This window comes from Canis lupus, chromosome 15, assembly GCF_011100685.1.
Source record: "Canis lupus familiaris isolate Mischka breed German Shepherd chromosome 15, alternate assembly UU_Cfam_GSD_1.0, whole genome shotgun sequence".
Lineage (NCBI taxonomy): Eukaryota > Metazoa > Chordata > Mammalia > Carnivora > Canidae > Canis > Canis lupus.
This window is the reverse complement of record NC_049236.1, coordinates 3,225,722-3,247,004: the sequence shown is the minus strand read 5'-3', so window position 1 is coordinate 3,247,004 and position 21,283 is coordinate 3,225,722. Positions and strand designations below refer to the sequence as shown.

The 21,283-nt window shown below is 49.9% G+C and overlaps 1 protein-coding gene across 1 annotated transcript; it reads left to right on the top strand.

Annotated features, from left to right (window-relative positions):
- Window positions 1-3,411: 3,411 nt before the first annotated feature.
- PPIE (peptidylprolyl isomerase E) lies at window positions 3,412-19,982 on the top strand. Its single transcript, XM_038557802.1, has 10 exons — window positions 3,412-3,503; window positions 4,391-4,489; window positions 6,808-6,851; window positions 7,327-7,353; window positions 8,722-8,803; window positions 9,479-9,579; window positions 11,909-12,032; window positions 18,275-18,460; window positions 19,318-19,460; window positions 19,616-19,982. The coding sequence occupies exons 1-10, from the start codon at window positions 3,473-3,475 to the stop codon at window positions 19,682-19,684; spliced, it is 906 nt and encodes a 301-aa protein (XP_038413730.1). The 5' UTR covers window positions 3,412-3,472; the 3' UTR covers window positions 19,685-19,982.
- The last annotated feature ends 1,301 nt before the right edge of the window (window positions 19,983-21,283 follow it).

The following is a 21,283-nucleotide window of genomic DNA, read 5'->3' as shown; positions in this document are numbered from 1 at the left end:
AGAGGAGGAAGCAGACTCCTCGCTGAGCAGGGAGCCCAACCCAGGACTGTATCCTAAGACCTTTAGCCGAGCCAAAGGCAGACACTCAACAGACTGAGCCACCCAGGCGCCCCAATTCAGATCAGGTTTTGCTGCCAAATGAGTTTGCTGAAAAAGTACTCTCCCTAAAACAAACAAACAAAACCACCTATTGTTCTCAGAACTTTTGCATTTTAGAATTGCAGATAAAGATTGTGGGCCTCTTAACAGATGCCAAACACATCTGGGATGCTAGTATGAGAAAAGAAAATTTAGCCCAAACTTGTGAAAATATTTGCAAAACTCCTAAAAGTAAAATGCTAGCAAATAGCATCCTGCAGCGTATAAAGCAAACAAACAGCGTATAAATTTTCACCACCTCCACCACTATTCCCTCTGCACCACCTCATCATCTCTCTACTGAATTTTTGCAATAGCTTGCTAACTGACCTCTCTCCACAGAAGCCAGCATGGTTCCACTAAAACACATTAGAGTTGAGCAAACCTGTGGTGTCTTCCCATTTAATTCAGAATAAAAGCCAAAGGTCTTACAATCCCCTGCAAAGCTTTCCATGAGCTGATCTCCCAGCAGCCTTTCTGGCCTCACCCCCTACTGCTTCCCCACGGCTCACCCCACTTAAGCCACAATGGCCTCGAGGTTCCTTACCTGGAGGGAAAGAAGGAAGACATGAGAGCAGCCCCAGGCAAAACACCACAGACTCCTGCTGTTCTTACCTGAAGTACACCAGTTTTTCATGAAAAAAACACTTCTCAATTTGTTATGTGGCTGAGGCACAGGGGCACAGGAGCAATTGTGTTAGGTATTGGAGACAAAAGTCAAATAAATAAATAAATAAATAAATAAATAAATATTTATTTTTTTAAATTATAGGACTCGTACTTAAAGGATACCTGGTCAGATTCTTCTGGAGAGTGACCTGGTTGATCTGCACTACTGCCAGGGACCCAGGGAGCTGACAAATAGATCTCAGAGCCTGATTTCTAAGGAGCATCTCTTTGGTTTGGCCTGAGGGTGGTGCGGTCAGCTACTGCGTGGCTCTGGAAACACAACAGGCGCAGGCCTTGGTGTCAGAGTGGGACAGGCCAACGCACCTGACTGCAGTGACAGCATGTGTTCTAGTCGACTTCTGACCCTGGAGGGCTGAGGCCCCCGCCTGTGGGGGGGATGTGAGGGAAGCTTAACGAGGACCTCTGACAAGGACTGGCGGGTGCCTCCTGTTGCGGGGAGGAGAGACCCAGATGAACCAGAGGCAGAGGCAAGGGGAAAGGGGCCTGTGGTAAGGGCCAGAATTAGTACACAGGTTGGGGTTGACTTGACAGCTGTGGCCCCTTGCCAGGACCCTAGGAGCCACAGCATCCACAAGTGTTTAAGAAGGGAGCTCTTGGGATCCCTTGGTGGCGCAGCAGTTTGGCGCCTGCCTTTGGCCCAGGGCGCGATCCTGGAGACCCGGGATCGAATCCCACGTCGGGCTCCCGGTGCATGGAGCCTGCTTCTCCCTCTGCCTGTGTCTCTGCCTCTCTCTCTCTGTGTGACTATCATAAATAATAAATAAAAATTAAAAAAAAAGAAGGGAGCTCTGGAGAGTTTAGGTTTATTTTGAAAAAAGATCACCCTAGGAAAAGGCTGGAGGGTAGATTGAAGGGACACTTTCCTAGTCAACTGCATTGACCTTCTGGTCTCCAGGATTCCTAACAATCCTTTTTGGCCACAGTGGTCAGAGCACTATTTTATTATTAATTTAATTTAATTTCAAAGACCTTATTTATTTATTTATTCATGAGAGATACACAGAGGCAGAGAGAGAAGCAGGCTCCCTGAGGGGAGTCGGAGGGGGTACTCCATCCCAGGACCCCAGGGATCACGCCCTGAGCCGAAGGCAGACGCTCACCCCCTGAGCCACCCGGGCGTCCCCACAGCACTATTTTAGAACATAAAATGTGATCATGAATTCCCTGTTACAACCTCCTGTAACTGCTCCAAGCTGCCATCCTGCACATGGCTTATGGGGTAGCGTCACCCTTGCCTACCTTTCCTGCCTGATCCCATGACCACCCCCTGCACACTCTAACCTTTCCATCCCTCGAGTGTGCACAAGCGGATCTCCTTAAAATCTCCCTGCTTCCTCCTCTCCCAGCTTCTTCTTCCTTTAGGCTTTAGCTTCGAGGAGACTTTATTTTATTTATTTATTTATTTTGAGAGAAAGAGAGCAAGCACACCTGGGGTGGGGGGCAGAGAAAGAATCTTAAGCAGGCCTCACCCAGCTGGGAGCGGGAGGGAGAGCAGAGCTTGACCTGCCCACACTGAGATCGTGACCTGAGCCTAAATCATATCCCCCCTTAACCGACTGAGCCACCCACGTGCCCCTAGGCTTCAGCTTAAATGTGACCTCAAAGAGGTCTTAACCCACAGGTCTATGGAAAACAGGTGGCCCCATTAGTTTCTGCCACAAATGGCAATCTGCGATTTCTGAATTGGCTTAGTCCAAGAGTCAGGGGGCAGGTATTTCAGGCCTTGTGGATGGACCATAGGTCTTCTGACCCTGTAGTGTGAAAGCAGCCACAGGCAAGCGATGAGCATGGCTGTGTTCCAATAAAACTTTATAAACACTGAAAATTGGATTTCATAAATTTTCATATCTGCTAAGATTATTTATTTTATTTTTTTTAATTTTTTTAAATTTGGACTTTATTTTCCTTAAAATTTTATTTATTCATGAGAGAAAGAGAGGCAGAGACACAGGCAGAGGGAGGAGCAAGCTCCATGCGGGGAGCCCGATGTGGGATTTGATCCTGGGACTCCAGGATCAAGCCCTGAGCCCAAGGCAGACGCTTAACCGCTGAGCCACCCAGGCATCCCTGCTAAGATTATTTAAAAAGTTCTCCCCGTCTACTTAAAAACGTAAGGGGATCCCTGGATGGCTCAGCTGTTTAGTGCCGGCCTTCAGCCCAGGGCGTGATCCTGGGGTGCCAGGATGAGTCCTGCATCAGGCTCCCTGCATGGAGCCTGCTCCTCCCTCTGCCTGTGTCTCTGCCTCTGTCTCTCTCTGTGGGTCTCTCATGAATAAATAAATAAAATCTTAAAAACTAGATTTTTTAAATAAAATAAGTAAAAACCACCTGCAGCTGCCAGGGTGTCCAAGGGCCCGCGGGTGGGGCGGGGTGGCCCGTAGTTTGCAGATGGTTTACTACCCGCGGAGCAGGCGGTTCGGCCGAGCACCCACCGCGTGGGGCCGCGGGGCTCACGGCGAGGACCCACCGCCCCGAGGCGGACAGCCGGGGGCGGGGCCTGCGAGCGCCTAGGGGCGGAGCCTGCGAGTCCCTAGGGGCGGGGCGGGGCCGGAGGGGGCGGGGCCTGCGAGCGCCTAGGGGCGGGCGGGGCCTGTGAAGGGGGCGGGCCGAACTCCGGTTTCCGGCGGGTGCGCGCGGGAGCAAGATGGCCACCACCAAGCGCGTGCTGTACGTGGGTGAGCAGGCGCGGAGCCGGCGGAATCGGGGCTCGCTCGCCCAGGGGTCTCCGCGTGGGGCTGGAAGGCGTCTAGGGACGCGGAGGGTGGCGAGCCTGGGTCTCGGCCGGGTCCGTGGCGGTACTGCTTGGCTGCAGGGAGCTCGGCCGCCGTAGCAGTCTCGCCGGCTCCCTTCCAAGCCCGCTGAGCTCTGATGGGGACCGCTTCGCCTGCTGGGCCCGGAGGATTGGGAGAGGCGTCTGACGAGGCTCCAGATCCTCGCTGCAGCGGGGGCTCGGCCCGGGCCCCGGCCCGGAAGGAGGGAGTCCCGGGACTCACCCGGTGGAAGTGAGAATGACCTCAATAGCGAAGTTTGATGAGCGCTCTATGGCCCAAGTAGGGTCGTTACGTTTACTGAAAGGGGAGCAGCAAGAGCAAAAACCCCCGAGGTGTGAAATAGCCCTGCACCCATGGGGCAAAGGGGTCATCTTGCGGGAAACCCAGAGAACTGAGGAAGCAAAGGGAAAGAAGGCGAAGAGATGGGCGGGGCGGGGAGTTTGTACTGTATCTTGAGGACGGTGGGAAATCTCCGAAGGAGTTGAAGCAGGGAAGTGATGGGTGAAAATCTGCACGTTCCCAGGTTTGCTCTAGTTGGCTGCGTGGAGGAGAGGGAGGCCAGCTAGGAAGCTGTTGCAGTAATCCTGGCGCTAAGATGCGCGTCCGCAGGAAGGGTGAGGAGGTGTGTTTCATGAGTGTTGGGTGAAGGAGCAAATGAGAAACGTGCTTCTGAGCCCCGAGGACTGGACGGAGCAGCCCCCTCTCCGTGGCTGTCACGTGCTAACTGGGCTGCAGGGACTTCTCCAGAGAGTGGAGGACAGTGGCTCAGAAGGCGCTTGGCATCTTCGCAGGTGGGCTGGCAGAGGAGGTGGACGACAAAGTTCTTCATGCTGCTTTTATTCCTTTTGGAGACATCACAGATATTCAGATTCCTCTGGATTATGAAACAGGTGAGGCCTTTTCATGTCATGTTCACAATCCTAAGAGGGGAAAAAAATTCTAACTGCATTCTAAATATGGTTGATATGTAGGAAAGCTCAAGAGGGTGCCTCATTAGGGCAGCATGACAGGGATCTTGATGCAGAAGGAATGTTCGGAGGCTTGTGGTTATAAGGTTATAAGCTATGACATAACTTTGCAGAGAGTCCCATCTGTCGAGTGTGAGAGAAGATTTTCAATAGCCGGGATGCCTGGGTGGCTCAGCGGTTTAGCACCTGCCTTCGGCCCAAGGCGTAATCCTGGGGTCCCAAGATCGAGTCCCTCATGGGGCTCCCTGCATGGAGCCTGCTTCTCCCTCTCCCTGTGTTTCTGCCTCTCTGTGTGTCTCTCATGAATAAATAAATAAAATCTTAAAAATTTTTTTTCAATAGCCCAATAGGAAGATAGGTTTTGAACTACATGGAGATCTGACTGTTGTTTCAAACTACCTGCTGGGTACCCCACCACCCCCTGCTGCTTTCTTGGCAGCAGTACTGTTGATCAGGGCAGCAGGGAAGCTCAGCCCCAGCTGAAGGGCTTTGGCCTCTGCTTTCCTGGGTGATATTTCCTTCAATTGGCATCACAGGTTCATTGCAGATTTTCTGTCTTGCCTTTGCTTTCTTTTCTTTTTTAAGATTTATTTTATTATTATTATTTTTAAAGGTTTTATTTATTTATTTGTGATAGACATAGAAAGACAGAAGGAGAGACATAGGCAGAGGGAGAAGCAGGTTCCATGCCAGGAGCCTGACGCGGAACTCGATCCTGGGACTCCAGGATCGCGCCCTGGGCCAAAGGCAGTCACCAAACCGCTGAGCCACCCAGGGATCCCCCTTATTTATTTATTTTAGAGATAGCACATGAGCACAGGAGTGGGGAGATGGGAAGAAGGAGAGAATCTCAGGCAGATTCCCTGCTGAACGCTGAGCCAGACAGCAGCTCAGCAGCTCATGAGATCATGACCTGAGCTGAAATCATGAGTTGGGTGCTTAATGATCTAAGCCACCCGGGCACCCTGCTCACCCACTTAGTTGTCATTTTTAAGATTGGAGTTCTAGGCCTAAATCTGTCATCACCCTGCCTGATTATTAGCAAGGTCTTTAAACTCTCTGGGTCTGGGATCTTTATCTGTAAAAAAACAATACAAGCATACTTTGGAGATACTGCAGATTGGGTTCTAGGCCACCACAACCAAACCAATATCACCATGAAACGAGTGAAATGAAATTTTTGGTTTCCCAGTGCACTCAAGTTACGGTAACTATATTGTGGTTTATCAGATGTGCAGTAGCATTATGTCTAAAAAAGTAATGTACTGCCTTAACTTAAAAATACTTTATTGCTGAGGTGCCTGGGTGCCTCAGTCAGTTAAGCATCTGACTCTGGCTCAGGTCATGGTCTCAGGGTCCTGGGATGGAGCCCCGAGTCCGGCTCCTGGCTCAATGGAGAGCCTGCTTCTCCCTCTTCCTCTGCCCCTCCCCTCGCTCGTGCTTGCACTCTCTCAAATAAATAAAGTCTTTTTTAAAAAAAAAATACGTCATTACTAAAAAAGGCTAACCATTATATGAGCTTTCAGCGAATTGTAAATCCTGTAATCACAGATCACCATAGCAAATATAATAATAATGAAAAGTTTGAAATAGTGTGAGAATTTCCAACATGTGACACAAAAGACAAAGAGAGGAAGTGCTGTTGGAAAACTGGTACCAATAAAATTGTTTGCTGCCGGGTTCCCTTCAGTTTGTGAAAAACTGCTATCTATGACATGGAACAAAGCAAAATGCAATAAAATGAGGTGTGCCTGTAAGGTTATATTGGCTCTCTAAAGTTAGTAGTAGGTTTAATTAAATTAACACGGTTGTGCTTGGCCTTAGATCAGCATTTTTCTGAGGAAAAAGGAGTGAGCATCCTCATCCAGGTTTGAGGATTCATACTTTATGCACAGTCGATGCTCAAAATGTGGGATCAATAATTGAGAAGTTAAATAACTTCATTTTTCTACTTGCCTCGTATGCAGAGGTTAAGGTTTTAATTTGGCTTTGGTAGAATAATTGACTGCCTGAAAGATTGAAAGTATAGTACATTATCTAGCCATGTTTTCTGAAAGACAAAGTTTAATATTGCTGAAATGTTTAAACTGGGAAGAATCGAAGGAGGAGATTCCTTCTTCCAAGACAGTGATTGGATAGAATTTCTAGTGTCTGGATATGGCCTGTGAGTGACTTCACCTTCCTTGCCCCACATGGTAATAAGTTGTTTTTGTTTTCCTCCCTTTCTCCCCCCACCTCAGAAAAACACCGAGGATTTGCTTTTGTTGAATTTGAGTTGGCGGAGGTGAGAAAATTCTGTGTCACCTGTGTTTAGTCTTTGGCTAGTTTTAGTGTTGGTACTGATTACAAAGGCAGCTGGTCTCCGTTCGGTCCACTTCTGGGCCTCTTGCTGATGTTTCCGTAGAGACAAGAAGTGCTGCTTGGTAGAAAGCTTCCCTCAGTTAATCAGATTGTAGACTGTTAACAGCCCAGGCCTGCCCCTCTTGTCTTGCCCAGCTCCTGCAGCTCTGCCCAGTGAGCCTCCTGCCTGGCAGCGCTGCTGATTATTTCTCAGGCCTTCTGCTCCATGGCAAATTGCTGCACCACCCGCTCTAAACTCAGCCAGGGAGTGCTTTGATAGACACACATCGAACCTAGGCAGGCGATGTAGGTGTAACCCCCCCCCCCCCCATTATGTTTTGCTTTACTCTGTTTTTCTTCTGCTGAGTCAGCATGTAGACCCACAAGAAGCTAAACTTGACCTTGTATTTTCTCGGCAGGATGCTGCAGCAGCTATTGACAACATGGTATGGCTGAGAATCTTCATTCTTACTGAAGTTCCTTTTTGGTGGTACAGAGGGGCCCCCGTGCATCTGTTGCTTTGCCGAACTGCCAAAGTTACAAGGTCGCACGGGGAAGTAAAAAGTGTCGTTGTCATGTGAAAAGATTCACTGTGAATTGAATAAGATTGGTCCTTACTCAGACGTCCTTCCCTGTTTAACAGTAATAGAAATCCAAATCCTCATCGTTGGCTAGTCTCTCACTGGCCGCCCCATGTCTAGGATAATAAATTGTAAGCTCTCGGGAAATTGATTGCACAGTGAAATCGCCTATTTTGTAGAAGCAGAATTTCATGAAGTTTCAGACCAATTACAAGTGAAGAGCTCCCAGTAAGGGTAACGGCAGGGTGTGCTACTGATGCCGATGGTTTGGATATCCTGGAGAGGTCTTTGGGAGTAGTGACAAAACGCTGGAGTATCTGTGCACTCTTTGAGATCTTTGTGATTTTCACATCCGATAGGAAGCGCAATGATGTCATGTCGCACTGTTGATAGAGCTTTGTTGGAAAAAACACTGCAAATTAACCACCCATTACATCTTTGTTCTACAAATTAGTACGAAGTTAAACCTGAAATTTATAAGAAATTTATTTCCCTTGTTTTTAGTTTCATCCCAATAAAGTCCCAGTCCTTTTTTTTTTTCCCCCCCTTTTTCCTTCACTTTTTGCCATGGAATTTTTTTAACTGTTCTAAATGGGTTTACGTGAAGTGACTCTTCCTGATACCAGTTATCTTTGGATGATAAAGTTCTTTATTCCTGTTCGGTCACCCATTCGCCGAACATATTCCTCAGCCCCCAGAGATCATTTCTCACCATTTCAAAGTAGATCTTTTTTTTTTTTTTTTTTTTTTAAGATTTTATTTATTTATGAGAGACATAGAGAGGCAGAGACACAGGCAGAGGGATGAGCAGGCTCCATGCAGGAAGCCCGACGTGGGACTCGATCCCGGGTGTCCAGGATCATACCCTGAGCTGAAGGCAGGCTCTAAACTGCTGAGCTACCCAGGGATCCCCTCAAAGCAGATCTTGACTTTGGAAGGTGAACTCAAGTAGTTGGAAACTATGTGTATCCAGGGCACTCTGGACCTGGAGTCATTTTCAGGAGCACAGGTCTCTGCTAGTAGGAAAGAAAGGAGATGTGTGATGGGGGGAGATTGCCTGCAAGCCCTGGGCTGCCGGGGGGGGGGGGTGGGCACAGAGCTTGCTGTTCGGGGCTCACGGATTAAGGGAGAACCGGTCACGGGTGTGTGTCTCGGATGTATCAGAAGCAAATGCAAAGCTGTCTGACTCTCTCAACCTGACAGTTTAAGCAGCTGGGCTTCCAATCTTTTCAGAATGAATCTGAGCTCTTCGGACGGACAATTCGTGTCAATTTGGCAAAACCAATGAGGATTAAGGAGGGCTCTTCCAGACCAGGTGAGGGGGGGCAACCACGGGTTCCCCATCACGTCCTCCAGCGTGGCCTTCGTTGTGTTTTTATCCATGTTTAGAAGTAGGTGCTGAAGGCCACTCTGGATGGATCGGAGTAGAGGGTGGTTCGTGTTGGCAGAGTCGGCGTGAGCCAGCTTGTGGGGAATAGAGTCCCAGCAGAGTAATTGTTCCCATTATGAGAGAAACCTTGCCTGATCTCTCATCTTTCCCAGTTTCCTCGGCACTTCGTTCCTGAGATGTTCCATCAGGGGCTGGAACTGGCAAGGCTACACCTTCCCTCTTGGCGACATGTTTTGTTTTGTTTGGTTTTAAGATTTTATTTATTTATTCATGAGAGAGACACAGAGAGAGAGGCAGAGACACAGGCAGAGGGAGAAGCAGGCTCCGTGCAGGGAGCCCGATGAGGGGCTCGGCTTGATCCTGGATCTCCAGGGTCACTCCCTGGGCCGAAGGTGGCGCTCAACTGCTGAGCCACCCAAGGTGCCCACGTTTTTTCACTTAGCTTCATGAGAGCTGGACTTCAGGGCTAACGTTCCCAGGGGAAGCATTAATTACACTTGAGACTTCCGCTGAATATGTACTTTGCTGACCAAAGCAGCTAGTGAGCAGGTGGCCGGTAGCTTGAATTTCTTTTTGTTTGTTCGATTCTCTTCCTTTCAGTGTGGTCAGATGATGACTGGCTGAAGAAGTTTTCTGGGAAGACTCTTGAAGAGAATAAAGAGGAGGAAGGGTCGGAGCCTCCCAAAGTGGAAACCCAGGAGGTAAGATCGAAGGCCTGCGCTTCCCCGGGAGGGGCTGGCACTTTCCACAGGAGACTTTTTTTTTTAAAGCTTTTGTGGAAATTTGCAAATAGGTATGCAAAAGCAGAGAGAATGAAAAACAAGGTGGTATTGAGTGAGTGAGAGACAAGCTCTAGGTCTCTCACCTTTGTGCCCTGTGTGAGGAGCTGCCCCACTCAGACCAGTCCCCTTGGGATTGAGGTCGAGGAAGCCCGAGGTGAGGAAGGCGAGTGAGTGCTCCTCTGTGCCCCTCTAGCCCAGTTCCTCCTTCACTGAAGCGCCTTGCACAGGCTCCTGGTCCCCCTGGCCCTGCCCCGTGCAGGGGAGGCAGGCGAGGCAGGCGAGGCATGCGAGGCAGGTGAGGGTCATGGCACCCTCCCTCCAGTGGCAGCACCCTCCCTCCGTCTGCACACAGATTTGGGGCTCTCCGTTCCCAGGAGCAGCCTGCCAGCACACTCTCCTGACTCTGGCCTCCCTCCCTGGCTGGCTCCTTGGGCCTTCCCACCCCTCCCTGGGAGTGTTGTTCTCTGGATTTCTTTCTTGGCTCAGGGCATCACTCCCCCTCTTCCTGCCAAAACAGTAGCAGTCGCTGATTTTTTTGCAGCCTCTGCTGTGCCATTGCGTTTCCTGGCCTCTGTTCCTAGTGTCAAGCTGCAGACCTTTCAGCCACAAATGTCACAGGCAGCTTAGAGTTGCCCAGAATGGGTGCCCTCTTCTCTCTAATCTTGTTCCCCATCTTGTTGATTCGCCACCGTGTATCTGCCACATATTACCCAAGCCGGAAATTAGGTTGCAGAGCAGAGCACACCCATGGCCTTTGCAGTCAGAGATCTCCTCCTTAAAACAGCCTGCACACAACACATCGAATGCCGTCAGGTTTTCCTCTCAGACCTTCCTGAGTCTCCTTCCCCCATTTGTCCCACGTGTGCCCCACCCCCCCACCCAGCCTCTTCTGTACATAATTGCAGAAGCTCCCTAACTAGTCTCTGGCTGCAGTGTGCTCTCTTGTCCTTCATCAGGATCTCCAGAACAATCTGTTTAAAGCACACACTGATCCCTGACTCCTACTAGAACTTTCAGTAGCTCCTTATTGCCTGTCCAGAGGGATAAAGTTGGGGGTGCTCCCCAGCTCCTGTCCTCCCACCTGGCCATCTCACTTCCACCCTCAGGAACACCAGTCTGTTTCCTTGTGCGTCTCTGCTTTTGTGCAGGCCGCTCAAGGGTTTCTTGCCTGTCCCTTTCTAGGCAGTAATTCTGTGAGGTTAGGGGCCTTGTACTCAGCATCGTATCGAAGTGTGAGGTGGAGGATTGTGGGTAAGAGCATGGGCTCAGGATGGGGTGGTATGATTCAGGTTTGAATTCCAGCTTCACCACTTACCACCCTCTCGGCTTGGGCAAATGACTGCACTTCATTGTACCTCAGTTTCCCCACCTATAAAATGGGGACAAATAGTGGTACAGCTTCATCTTCAGGATGGTTGCAGAGTTGAGGAGCTAACATATATAAACGTTGAGAAGAGCCCCCTGTCCGTTGCCAAGTGCTCTGTGCGTGTTCTCTGCTACTGTTGCTGGCGGCAGGTAATAGTCACCGCGTCCCCAGTGCCAGCACCAGACCTTAGCATGCGTCAGCTAAACCAAACCCCAAACCGGTCATGAACATTTGACTTTTTTCTCTTTGGAACACTTGTGATGTCTGTAAAGGTCTCCTTACCCTCTTGGCCTTGTCTCCTTGTGGTAGGAAACAGGGCCTTTACCTCCCCCAAGGCCTTCTGGGCCACCAGAGGGCTGCCCTCCTGGCTTCCATTGTAGCCAGCCCGTGGTGCCGCGGGGCTGCACATAGAGGGGAGGTGCCATCCACCTAACTGGAGTGGGGGGTCCGCAGATGTGGAGAGCTGCGCACTGCAGGCCAGGGTGTGGTTGTGTGGCCGCAGGCCGGGGTGCAGCGTGCTGGTGCGTCTCAGGGTGAGTGTGATGAGGTCCCGAGCCTGTGGGGCAGGGCTCAGGTAGCCAGTGCTTGAGGTCCCCGTCACTGGGGGTCGGGCTGGGGACCATGGCCCTGGCCTCTGCCTTCCGCCTGCCCTTCCACGGCCCAGGGCCTTCCCCATCGGCACCTGCCGCAGCCCGCTCACTGCATTTGGGTCCTTGGTGTGTGTTCAGAGAACTCAGTCTCCTGGGCCGCCTGGCAGGCTCCGTTAGTAGGGCACGCGACTCTCGATCTCCGCGTTGGGAGTTCAAGGCCCATGTTGGGTGTAGAGATTACTTAAAAATAAAACTTAAAAGTTTCCAACCTAATGATTTCTTCTGCGCCCAGGGAGAGCCCGCTGCCAAAAAGGCCCGGTCAAATCCTCAGGTGTACATGGACATCAAGATCGGGAACAAGCCAGCCGGCCGCATCCAGATGCTGCTGCGTTCAGACGTTGTTCCCATGACAGCAGGTGAGCAGGACTCCGGCCCGAGGCTGGTGGCTGAGCAGTGGGCCTTCCCACAGTTCCCACTGCCTCGGTTCTTGTGCCCCAACACTGTTGCTGACCTCAGTTGTTTTGAGGCATCTCAGATTCTGGGATCTAGTAACAAGTGAGTCTGAGCAGACACTTTTTTTTTTATTTTTATTTTTTTATTTTTTTTGAGCAGACACTTTTGAAGCTTTATAGGTAGCTTTACTATTTTTTTAATAATAGGGGTTTGTGGGGGTTTTTTTTTGATACAAATAAACATGTATTCATGGTAGAAAACAAAAACACCAAAAACCCGTACATATTCCAACAATACTAAAGGCAGTAAGTTGGAAACTTCAGTCTTTTCCCCCCTCCACCTCCGATTTTATTCTCCAGAAGGTACTGTTAACTAACAGTTTCTTGAGTCTTTCTAGTATAAATATTGAATTCTACTCTTTCTTTTTTTTTTAATCTAAATTTTATTATGCAGACATACAGTTTAAAAAGCCAATTTCACAAAACTTCTTTTGAAAAACAGCAGTCCCTTGGTCCTGGCCCCCAACCCTGGGGCCCCACCACCCCCATCTGCCGCTCCTCAGAGGCAGCCTCTTTCTTTCTTTTTTTTCTTTTCTTTTCTTTTCTTTTCTTTTCTTTTCTTTTCTTTTCTTTTCTTTTCTTTTTTCTTGATTTTATTTATTTATTCATGACAGACACAGAGAGAGAGAGAGAGAGAGAGAGAGAGAGAGAGAGGCAGACATAGGCAGAGGGGGAGAGAGAGAAGCAGGCTCCATGCAGGGAGCCTGATGTGGGACTCGATCCCGGGTCTCCAGGATCATACCCCAGGCTGAAGGCAGCACCAAACCGCTGGGCCACCAGGGCTGCCCAGAGGCAGCCACATTCAACTCATAGCTGGTTCTTTTGGTTTTTTACGTCTGTATTGGTACATAAGAGATTTATGTGTCTACTTTGTGTTTTTTTGTTTTGTTTTGCTTTAGACATCTGTTGGCTTCCCGCTTCAGGAGATAAGGAATCAGCTTTTTAAATCCCTTTCCCTGCCTTTTACCTTCCTTATATAGTTAGCATAGGTTTGGTTAGGCTGTAAATTATCCTGACTCTGTAAGCATCATACTATGGTAACCTCCTTTCATGCACAGCATTTTGTTTTCCTGGGATTTGTAGTTGTCTTGTTTTCACACACACTTCATCTTCTGTGCATTTATTCCTGATGCTGTCCCCAATTCTGCTGCCTCTGTAAATCTGTCATCATGTTCACACACACCAGATATTGTCAGCTTCTCTCTGCTGTAGAAGTTCCTTCTTGGAGCCTCTGACTCTCCAGCCTGGACCATTGCTTTCCAGGCCCACAGCACAGTGGTGTTCACCTCTTAGGTTGGACTGTCTATTGTCTTCTTTTTTGGTGTGGTTCCTTATTTTAGTAGAAGACATCCTTCTGTAGCTTCTGCAGCAAAGAGCTTGGGAGGTAAGTTTTTTTAAGAGTGAAGTCTAAATATATGTACCTTCCCACTTGATTGGTAGTTAGGGTATAGAATTCTAGAGAAGTCTAGTCATCCTGATTCTTCTTCTTCTTCTTCTTCTTCTTCTTCTTCTTCTTCTTCTTCTTCTTCTTCTTCTTATTTATTTATTTATTCATTCATTCATTCATTCATTCATTCATTCATTCATTCATTCGAGACAGAGAGGCAGAGACATAGGGAGAGGGAGAAGCAGGCTCCCTGTGGGGAGCCTGATGCAGGACTCGATCCCAGGATCCTAGGATCCCAACCTGAGCCAAAGGCAGATGCTCAACCACTGAGCCACCCAGGCGCCCCTGTCCTTCTGATTCTTGATCCTTTATAAAAGCTTTATTTTGCTGTCTAGTCCAGAGCTGTGCAATATAGTAGCCACTAGCCAAGTGTAAATTTACATTTAAATTAAATAAAATTAAAATCCATTTACTCGGTTACATTAGCCAAGTGCTTAAGAGCCATTAGATAGCCCTGGCCTAGAGACTCAGAGGGGGTCTGTTCTGTGTTCTGAAACCATGTGCCTTTGGATAGATCTTGCATCTGTCTGCTGGCTCTTCAGTGGGCCCCCCACTATTAGTTTTCTCTTGCTTTTGTCACAGATTACCACAAACTTAGTGGCTTACAACAACACAAATTTATTTATTATCTCGCATTCTGGAGGCCAGAAGGCTTGTAGACTAAAATGAAGATGGTAGCTGGGTCACTGCCTTCCCTACTGGAAGCTCTAGGGGAGGATGTTTCTGGGGATATGCAGGTTGCTGGCAGAATTCAGTTTCCCACATCTGTAGGACTGAGTATCCCCATTTCCTTGCTGCTATTCCCAGCTTCTGGAGGCTCGCAGCCCCCCATTCCTCCATCTTTGGAGCCAACAGTGGTGGATCCAGTCCCTCTCACATTTTAAATCTCTCTAACCTCAGCTGGGACAAGTTCTGTTATAGGCTCTTGATTATATTAGGCCCATCCGGATAACGGGGACTGCTTTCCCCATCTCGAGGTCCATCCATAACCCTAATCACACATGCAGAGGCTCTTTTGCCATAAGACATTCTCAGGTTCCAGGGACTGGCATGGACGTCTCCAGGGAGCCATTACTCTGTGTACCACACCCATGGGCAGTGTTTGTCTGGCTGGGAAATTTCTTTCAATTATTTCTTTGCTTTTGTCTCCTCTGATTTCTCTCTTCTTTCTTTCTGGAACCTTCCTAAGTGTTCTTTTTCTATAACACTGTGCTGATTTCACAGACATAGGATCATTTCATCTTTCTGGGGACATTACTAAAGTTTTTTCTCCCTATAGTTTTTGTCTAAGGTCACTTTTTCCTGAGTTGTTATGTCTTGCTTTGGTTTTGGTCTGTTTGTTTTGGTCTTTGCTTTTCACATTAGATGCCTTCCTTATATGTAAGAATGGGGCCCTAACAATCTGCTTGGAAACCTCCTAAACGTTGGTAAGCCTTGCTGGTGGCAGCTTCCACTGTGGGTGATTCATTTGGGGGTACTTCTCTGTCAGACCCCGGATGTCCATTTCCCTGACTTATATAGGACAGCTTGGAGTCTCCCAAGAAGAGTCTAGTCTCCTGCTGGAGGCTCTCCATCCAGCTATTTGCCATCTTGGTGGTGCGAGATGGGGACAGTACATAAACTTTCACTTACTCTGTTTGTCACTACAGCACCTCATTCCCCAGCTACGTATAGTGTATCCCGGGCCAGAGACCTCTGCTTTAACCTACCAGGGAGCAGACCTTCACCCGGCTGCCTCCAGGGGTGGCAGAGGATCTGGGGGTTGGCTCCTTTCTTAAACAGGCTTTCAGCCAAGCTTTACTGTTTTTAGAACCACCTTCACCCTTGTACCTGAGCTTCTGGCATTTCCACAACACAAAGTGAGTTGCTTCTCAGCTCTACCAACTTCAGAGTCAGCTTGCTTGCTTTCTTTTTTTAATGTTCCAAGTTTTTATTTATATTCTAGTTAACATATAGTATAATAATAGTTTCGGGAGTAGAATTTAGTGATTCATCACTTATGGTTTGCCTCCCACTCTTTTTTTTTTTCTTTCCCCCATTGCTCATATGTTTTGTTTCTTAAATTCCACATATGAGTGAAATCATATGGTACTTGTCTTTCTCTGACTGACTTATTCTGCTTAGCCTAGGACTTTCTAGCTCCATCTACGCCACTGCAAATGGCAAGATTTCATTCCTTTCTGTGGCTAATACTCCACTGACTCTTGGCTCTTCTGTAATTTGGCTCTTGTTGATCATGCTGCTGTAAACATTGGGGTGCATGTACCAAGATGCAGCTTTCTTAAGTCTGCTACATCAGGTATGATTCATCGGTTTGTTTTCTAGCTTTCAAAACTTTTATGTTGCTGTTGTCTCCCCCCCCCCCCTTTTTTTTTTTGGCTTTTAAAACTATTTTTAAGTGTACAGTTCAGTGGCATTGATTGCGTTCACAATGTTGTGTAACCATCACCACTGTCTTCAAAAGTTGTTCATTTAATAGAACTAAGCCTATTAAACCACTCCTCATTCTCCCCCTCTTGCCCCTCATGGCCTCTAATCTACTCTGTGGATTTGCCTGTTCTAAACATGTTCTATAAATAGAATCATATACTCTGTGGTCCTTTCTTTTTAACTGGCTTTTTTCCCTTAGCATTTTTTCAAGGCTCATCCATATTCTCGTATGTGTTGGGAGTTCCATCCCTTTTCTATGGCTGAATATATCCCATTGTCTGGTTATGTCCTTGTTGTTCATTCATTTGTTGATGGGTACGAGCATTGTTTCTACTTTCTGGCTATTGTGAATAATGCCGCCATAAACATTTGTGTACAAGTTTACGTTTTAACGCCTGTTGTCCACTCTTTTTTTTTTTTTTCAATTTTATTTATTATTTATGATAGTCACACACAGAGAGAGAGAGAGAGGCAGAGACACAGGCAGAGGGAGAAGCAGGCTCCATGCACCGGGAGCCCAACGTGGGATTCGATCCCGGGTCTCCAGGATCGCGCCCTGGGCCAAAAGCAGGCGTCAAACCGCTGCGCCACCCAGGGATCCCTGTTGTCCACTCTTTTGGGTACATACCTACGGGTGGAAATGTGCTCACGTGGCAGTTCTGTGTTTACCTTTTTTGAGAAATTGCCAAACTTTTCTACAGTGGCTGCTTCATTTTACGTTCCCACCTCCAATGTATGAGGGTCTCGGTTTCTCTGTATTCCTGCCAACACTATTTCTTCTGTTGATTGCGGCCATCCTACTGGGTGTGAAGCGGTATCTCATGGTGGTTTAGATATGCGTTTCCCTGTTAGCTAATGGTATTGAGCATCCTTTTGTGAGCTGATAGGCCATTTGTAGATCTTTTTTTTTTTTTTTTGGCCATTTGTAGATCTTTGGAGAAAAGTCTGTGTTGTTTGCCCATTTATCAACTGGGTTGTTTGTTGACCCTGTTTAGTTTTTCTTTTCTTTTTTTTTTTTTTTAAAGATTTATTTATTTATTTATGATAGAGAGAGAGAGAGGCAGAGACTCAGGAGGAGGGAGAAGCAGGCTCCATGCTGGGAGCCTGATGTGCAACTTGATCCCAGGACTCCAGGATCGCGCCCTGGGCCAAAGGCAGGCGCCAAACCGCTGAGCCACCCAGGGATCCCCCTAGTTTTTCTTTTTTAAAAAAAAATCGGGGGATCCCTGGGTGGCGCAGCGGTTTGGCGCCTGCCTTTGGCCCAGGGCGTGATCCCGGAGACCCGGGATCGAGTCCCACGTCGGGCTCCTGGTGCATGGAGCCTGCTTCTCCCTCTCTCTGCCTGTGTCTCTGCCTCTCTCTCTCTCTGTAACTATCATAAATAAATAAAAATTTAAAAAAAAATTGGTTGCCCACCATTCAGTGGAGCTGAGCTGGAATTCAGGTATTCGGTCTCCTTCTTATCCACAGTCCCTCCTATTCTTTACAGTGTGAGGATCACAAAGGCTTATAATACATGGCAGACTTTTTAATGAAAATACAAACACTAAGCAAATACAGCGTATCAGAATCTAGCTGCCTAGGTTTTGCTTTTTTGTTTGGGGGGTTTTGTTTTCGTTTTGCTGTTTTCCTCAAAGACTTGTTTTTTATTTTTATTTTTATTTTTTTTTTAAAGATTTTGTTTATTTATTCATAGACACACAGAGAGAGGCAGAGACACAGGCAGAGGGAGAGGGAGAAGCAGGCTCCATGCAGGGAGCCCGACGTGGGACCCGATCCTGGGACTCCAGGATCACACCCCAGGCTGCAGGCGGCGCCAAACTGCTGCGCCACCTGGGCTGCCCAAAGACTTGTTTTATTAGGGTACATGGGCTAGGCGTGATGGGAAGGGGAAGCTGTCGTGGGCGGCCACTGCGGTAATACCGGATGCCCCCTCAACGGCCACCAATGTGCCAGAGGTGCTGCGCCGCCACCTGCGTTGTGACATCATGGTTTTCCCGATGCCGCCCTCCAGCTCCCGACCTGCATTCCAGTCCTGGCCCTGGCCACCATGCCCACTGTGCAGCCCGTCACAGGGCTCATCCTCAGGTGACCGAAGCAGCTGGGCTAGGACCGTCCGTAGGGCCCCACGGCCACCGGCACCTCGCTGGCGGCTTTGGTTGCTGCCTTCTCTGTCTCACGCGGAAGGCGAGGCGGAGGGCACCCACGGCCCAAGGAACTGCGCTGTTTTGTTTTTTGACCTCAGCACCTTTTCCTTTCTCTGCGCCAGAGAATTTCCGATGCCTGTGCACCCACGAGAAGGGCTTTGGCTTTAAAGGAAGTAGCTTCCACCGCATCATCCCCCAGTTCATGTGCCAGGGCGGCGATTTCACGAACCACAACGGCACCGGGGGCAAGTCCATCTACGGGAAGAAGTTCGATGATGAGAACTTTATCCTCAAACACACGGGACCAGGTGGGAGCCGGTTGGGTACCGTGGCGGGCGGCCTGGCTGGGGTCGGGGAAGTGGCTTCTCTCCACACGGGCCTCCCGGCCACACTGCGGCCCACGCTGCGCAGTCAGGCTTGGGTTCTGGGGCCCGCGGCCCTGCTGCCCTGCTCTGTCCCACGCACCTCCCCGTGAGTGTTGGTTCCCCCGCACCTTGGCCGAAGTAGCTACGATGCTGAATGGTCATCTTGAAACTCACGACTACACCTCCTCGGGGCCTGGGCGGCGTTACTGCAGCCCCGTGGTTAATCACGCTCAGTCCCCATCAGACGCCCTCCTCCCTCCACTCCCAAAGCCTCCACATCGCCCTCCAAGCCGCCGTGTGGCCTCCCACGTCCCCCCGCCTGCACCCGCCTGCTTTTCCTCTGGGCCAGCCCCTCTGTTCTGACCTGCCCCCTGCCCCCGCCGTCCTGCCCTTAGGTGTCCCCCTGCTGCCTTAGGCCCGCGTCCTCGGCTAGGCCGGCCAGCAGCATAAAGCTGCAGTCACAATCTTTAAAAAAAAAAAAAAAAAAAAAAGATCATCCTTTGACTTGTGTGAACTATCATCCAGGCTTCTAACCCCCTTTTGAGGCATACTTCTTAGAAGAAAGTTGTGTAGACTCCCTGTCCTTTGTTGTCTGCCCCCTTCGGCCAGACTGGTAGCCCCACCCTTTCAGTGCAGCCACTCTTACCACAGATGCCAGCAGGAGCCACCTTGCCGGGAGCCAGTTTTTGGCCTGCATCCTGGGCCGGCCTCAGGCAGCATTTACACTGCTCCATCCGCACAGACGTCCCTCCGAGTGCTGGGCCTGGGGTATGGGCTGAGCCACCCCTTCTCGCCCCCAGGCCTGCTCTCCATGGCCAACTCTGGCCCCAACACCAATGGCTCCCAGTTCTTCCTGACGTGTGACAAGACGGATTGGCTGGATGGCAAGCACGTGGTGTTTGGGGAGGTCACGGAAGGCCTGGATGTCCTGCGGCAGATCGAGGTGGGGGGCTGCTGGGTCCTGGGTGCGTGGCCCCATGGGGGAGCTGGGGGGCGCTGCTCCGCTCGGTGGGAGTGGGGGGACACGTGGGGAGGGGCCCTGAGCCGCCCATCACCCTCTACCCTCCCCGGTTTCTGCCCCTGTCTGTCCCCGCGAAGGCCCAGGGCAGCAAGGACGGGAAACCGAAGCAGAAGGTGATCATCGCCGACTGCGGGGAGTACGTGTGAGTCTGCACGCCCCGTGTCTGGACCGCCCTGCGTCCCGGAGCGGTCACCCCGTCTCGGGGCATCGGTCCCCTCTGGGCAAGCAGGGCTTTGTGTCCCGGCTCCTGGGGTCTGCTTGGAGCAGCTCTTGTGCCGAGGTGGCCCGGGCTTCCTCTGGCTCTCTCCCTGGGGCGGCCGGGGGCCGGGAGGGCAGAGGCGCTGCGTCTTCCAGGCCTCTGCTGCCACGGCTGCTCCTGGGCCCACCCGTGTAGCTCCCGGACGTCGCTTCTGCTAAAATAAATCCTAGTTCTTGTCCTGCTGAGTCCAGCCAGTTCCTAGTTGTCAGAGATTGCCTCCGTGGCGAAGCTATCCTGCTGACTTCTTCTGGCAGAGGGTTAGGGCACAGCCATTCATTCCTCCCCTGGGTGGATTCCCGGAGATGCCAGGTACCCTTGTCAGACCATTGTCAGGACAGTGGAAATCAAAAATACCGGAGAAGTTCCTGTCTTCTGCCTCTACTCCTAAGCTCACACTGGCCAGCCTTAGAGGCAGCAAGTGTACTTACCAGTCTCGACAATTCATTTGTTTGCTCCTTCACATTTATTCTACAGAATTTTTTTAAGTAGGCTTTATGCCCGATGTGGGGCTTGAATTCATGACCCTGAGATCAAGGGTCACATGCTCGACTGAGCCAGCCAGGCATCCCCATTCTACAGAATTTTTTTTTTTAAGATTTTATTTATTCATGAGAGACAGAGGCAGAGACACAAGCAGAGGGAGAAGCAGGCTCTATGTGGGGAGCCCGACGTGGGACTCGATCCCGGGACCCCAGGATCATGGGCTGAGCCGAAGGCAGACGCTCCACCACTGAGCCACCCGGGTGCCCCTCTAAAGAATTTTTTAAATGATATTTTATAACTCAAAGTGCCTTCTCTGTGCCAGGGCCTGTGCTTGCCTGGAGATAGGAGGTCTCCTAACTGGGGGCCTAACCCAGCTGCTGCCTTTTTTGTGAATCCAGTTAACCAACACAGCGTCAAAGCCTAAAGTATTTACTTGAATCTTTGGAGAAGTTTGCTAGTAGCTAAAACCACTGGTCCCACCCGATGCTGAGCTCTGATCCTGATGCAGCCACTGCCTGGAGCTTGTCAGGCTGGCTTCTCTCCCATCGCTCGCCACATACTGGCCAACCAGGGGCTTTCAAGGATCCCCCACCTGCTGAGCCCTGTGGCCACTAGACACTCTGTGGCTGGATTGCTAGGACCATCCAAATCCAGTGGGTTGGGTTTTTCATCTTGAGCTCTGGACAAGCCAGGTGCAGGAGAGGCCTGGTGCCTCCCGGCCCTGGTGACCCCAGCATAGCTGCTGTGAGGGAGGATGGCATTCTGGCCCTACCTCTGGCTTCCGTGTGCCCAGTGGACTCCCAGCCCTTGGTTGAGCTCCTGCTTGGGGTTTGTATCCTTGTATCTTGCTAGGATGTACATGGTGACCCTTGACCCCATGGAGCTCCCAAAAGAGACCTTCCCTTAAAGCACAGGCCCCCACTCTGAGGGCTAACTATGGCCATCACAGGTCAGTCCCCAGGAAGGCATGTGTATGCAGGGCACAGCATGGCCCACCTCCCAA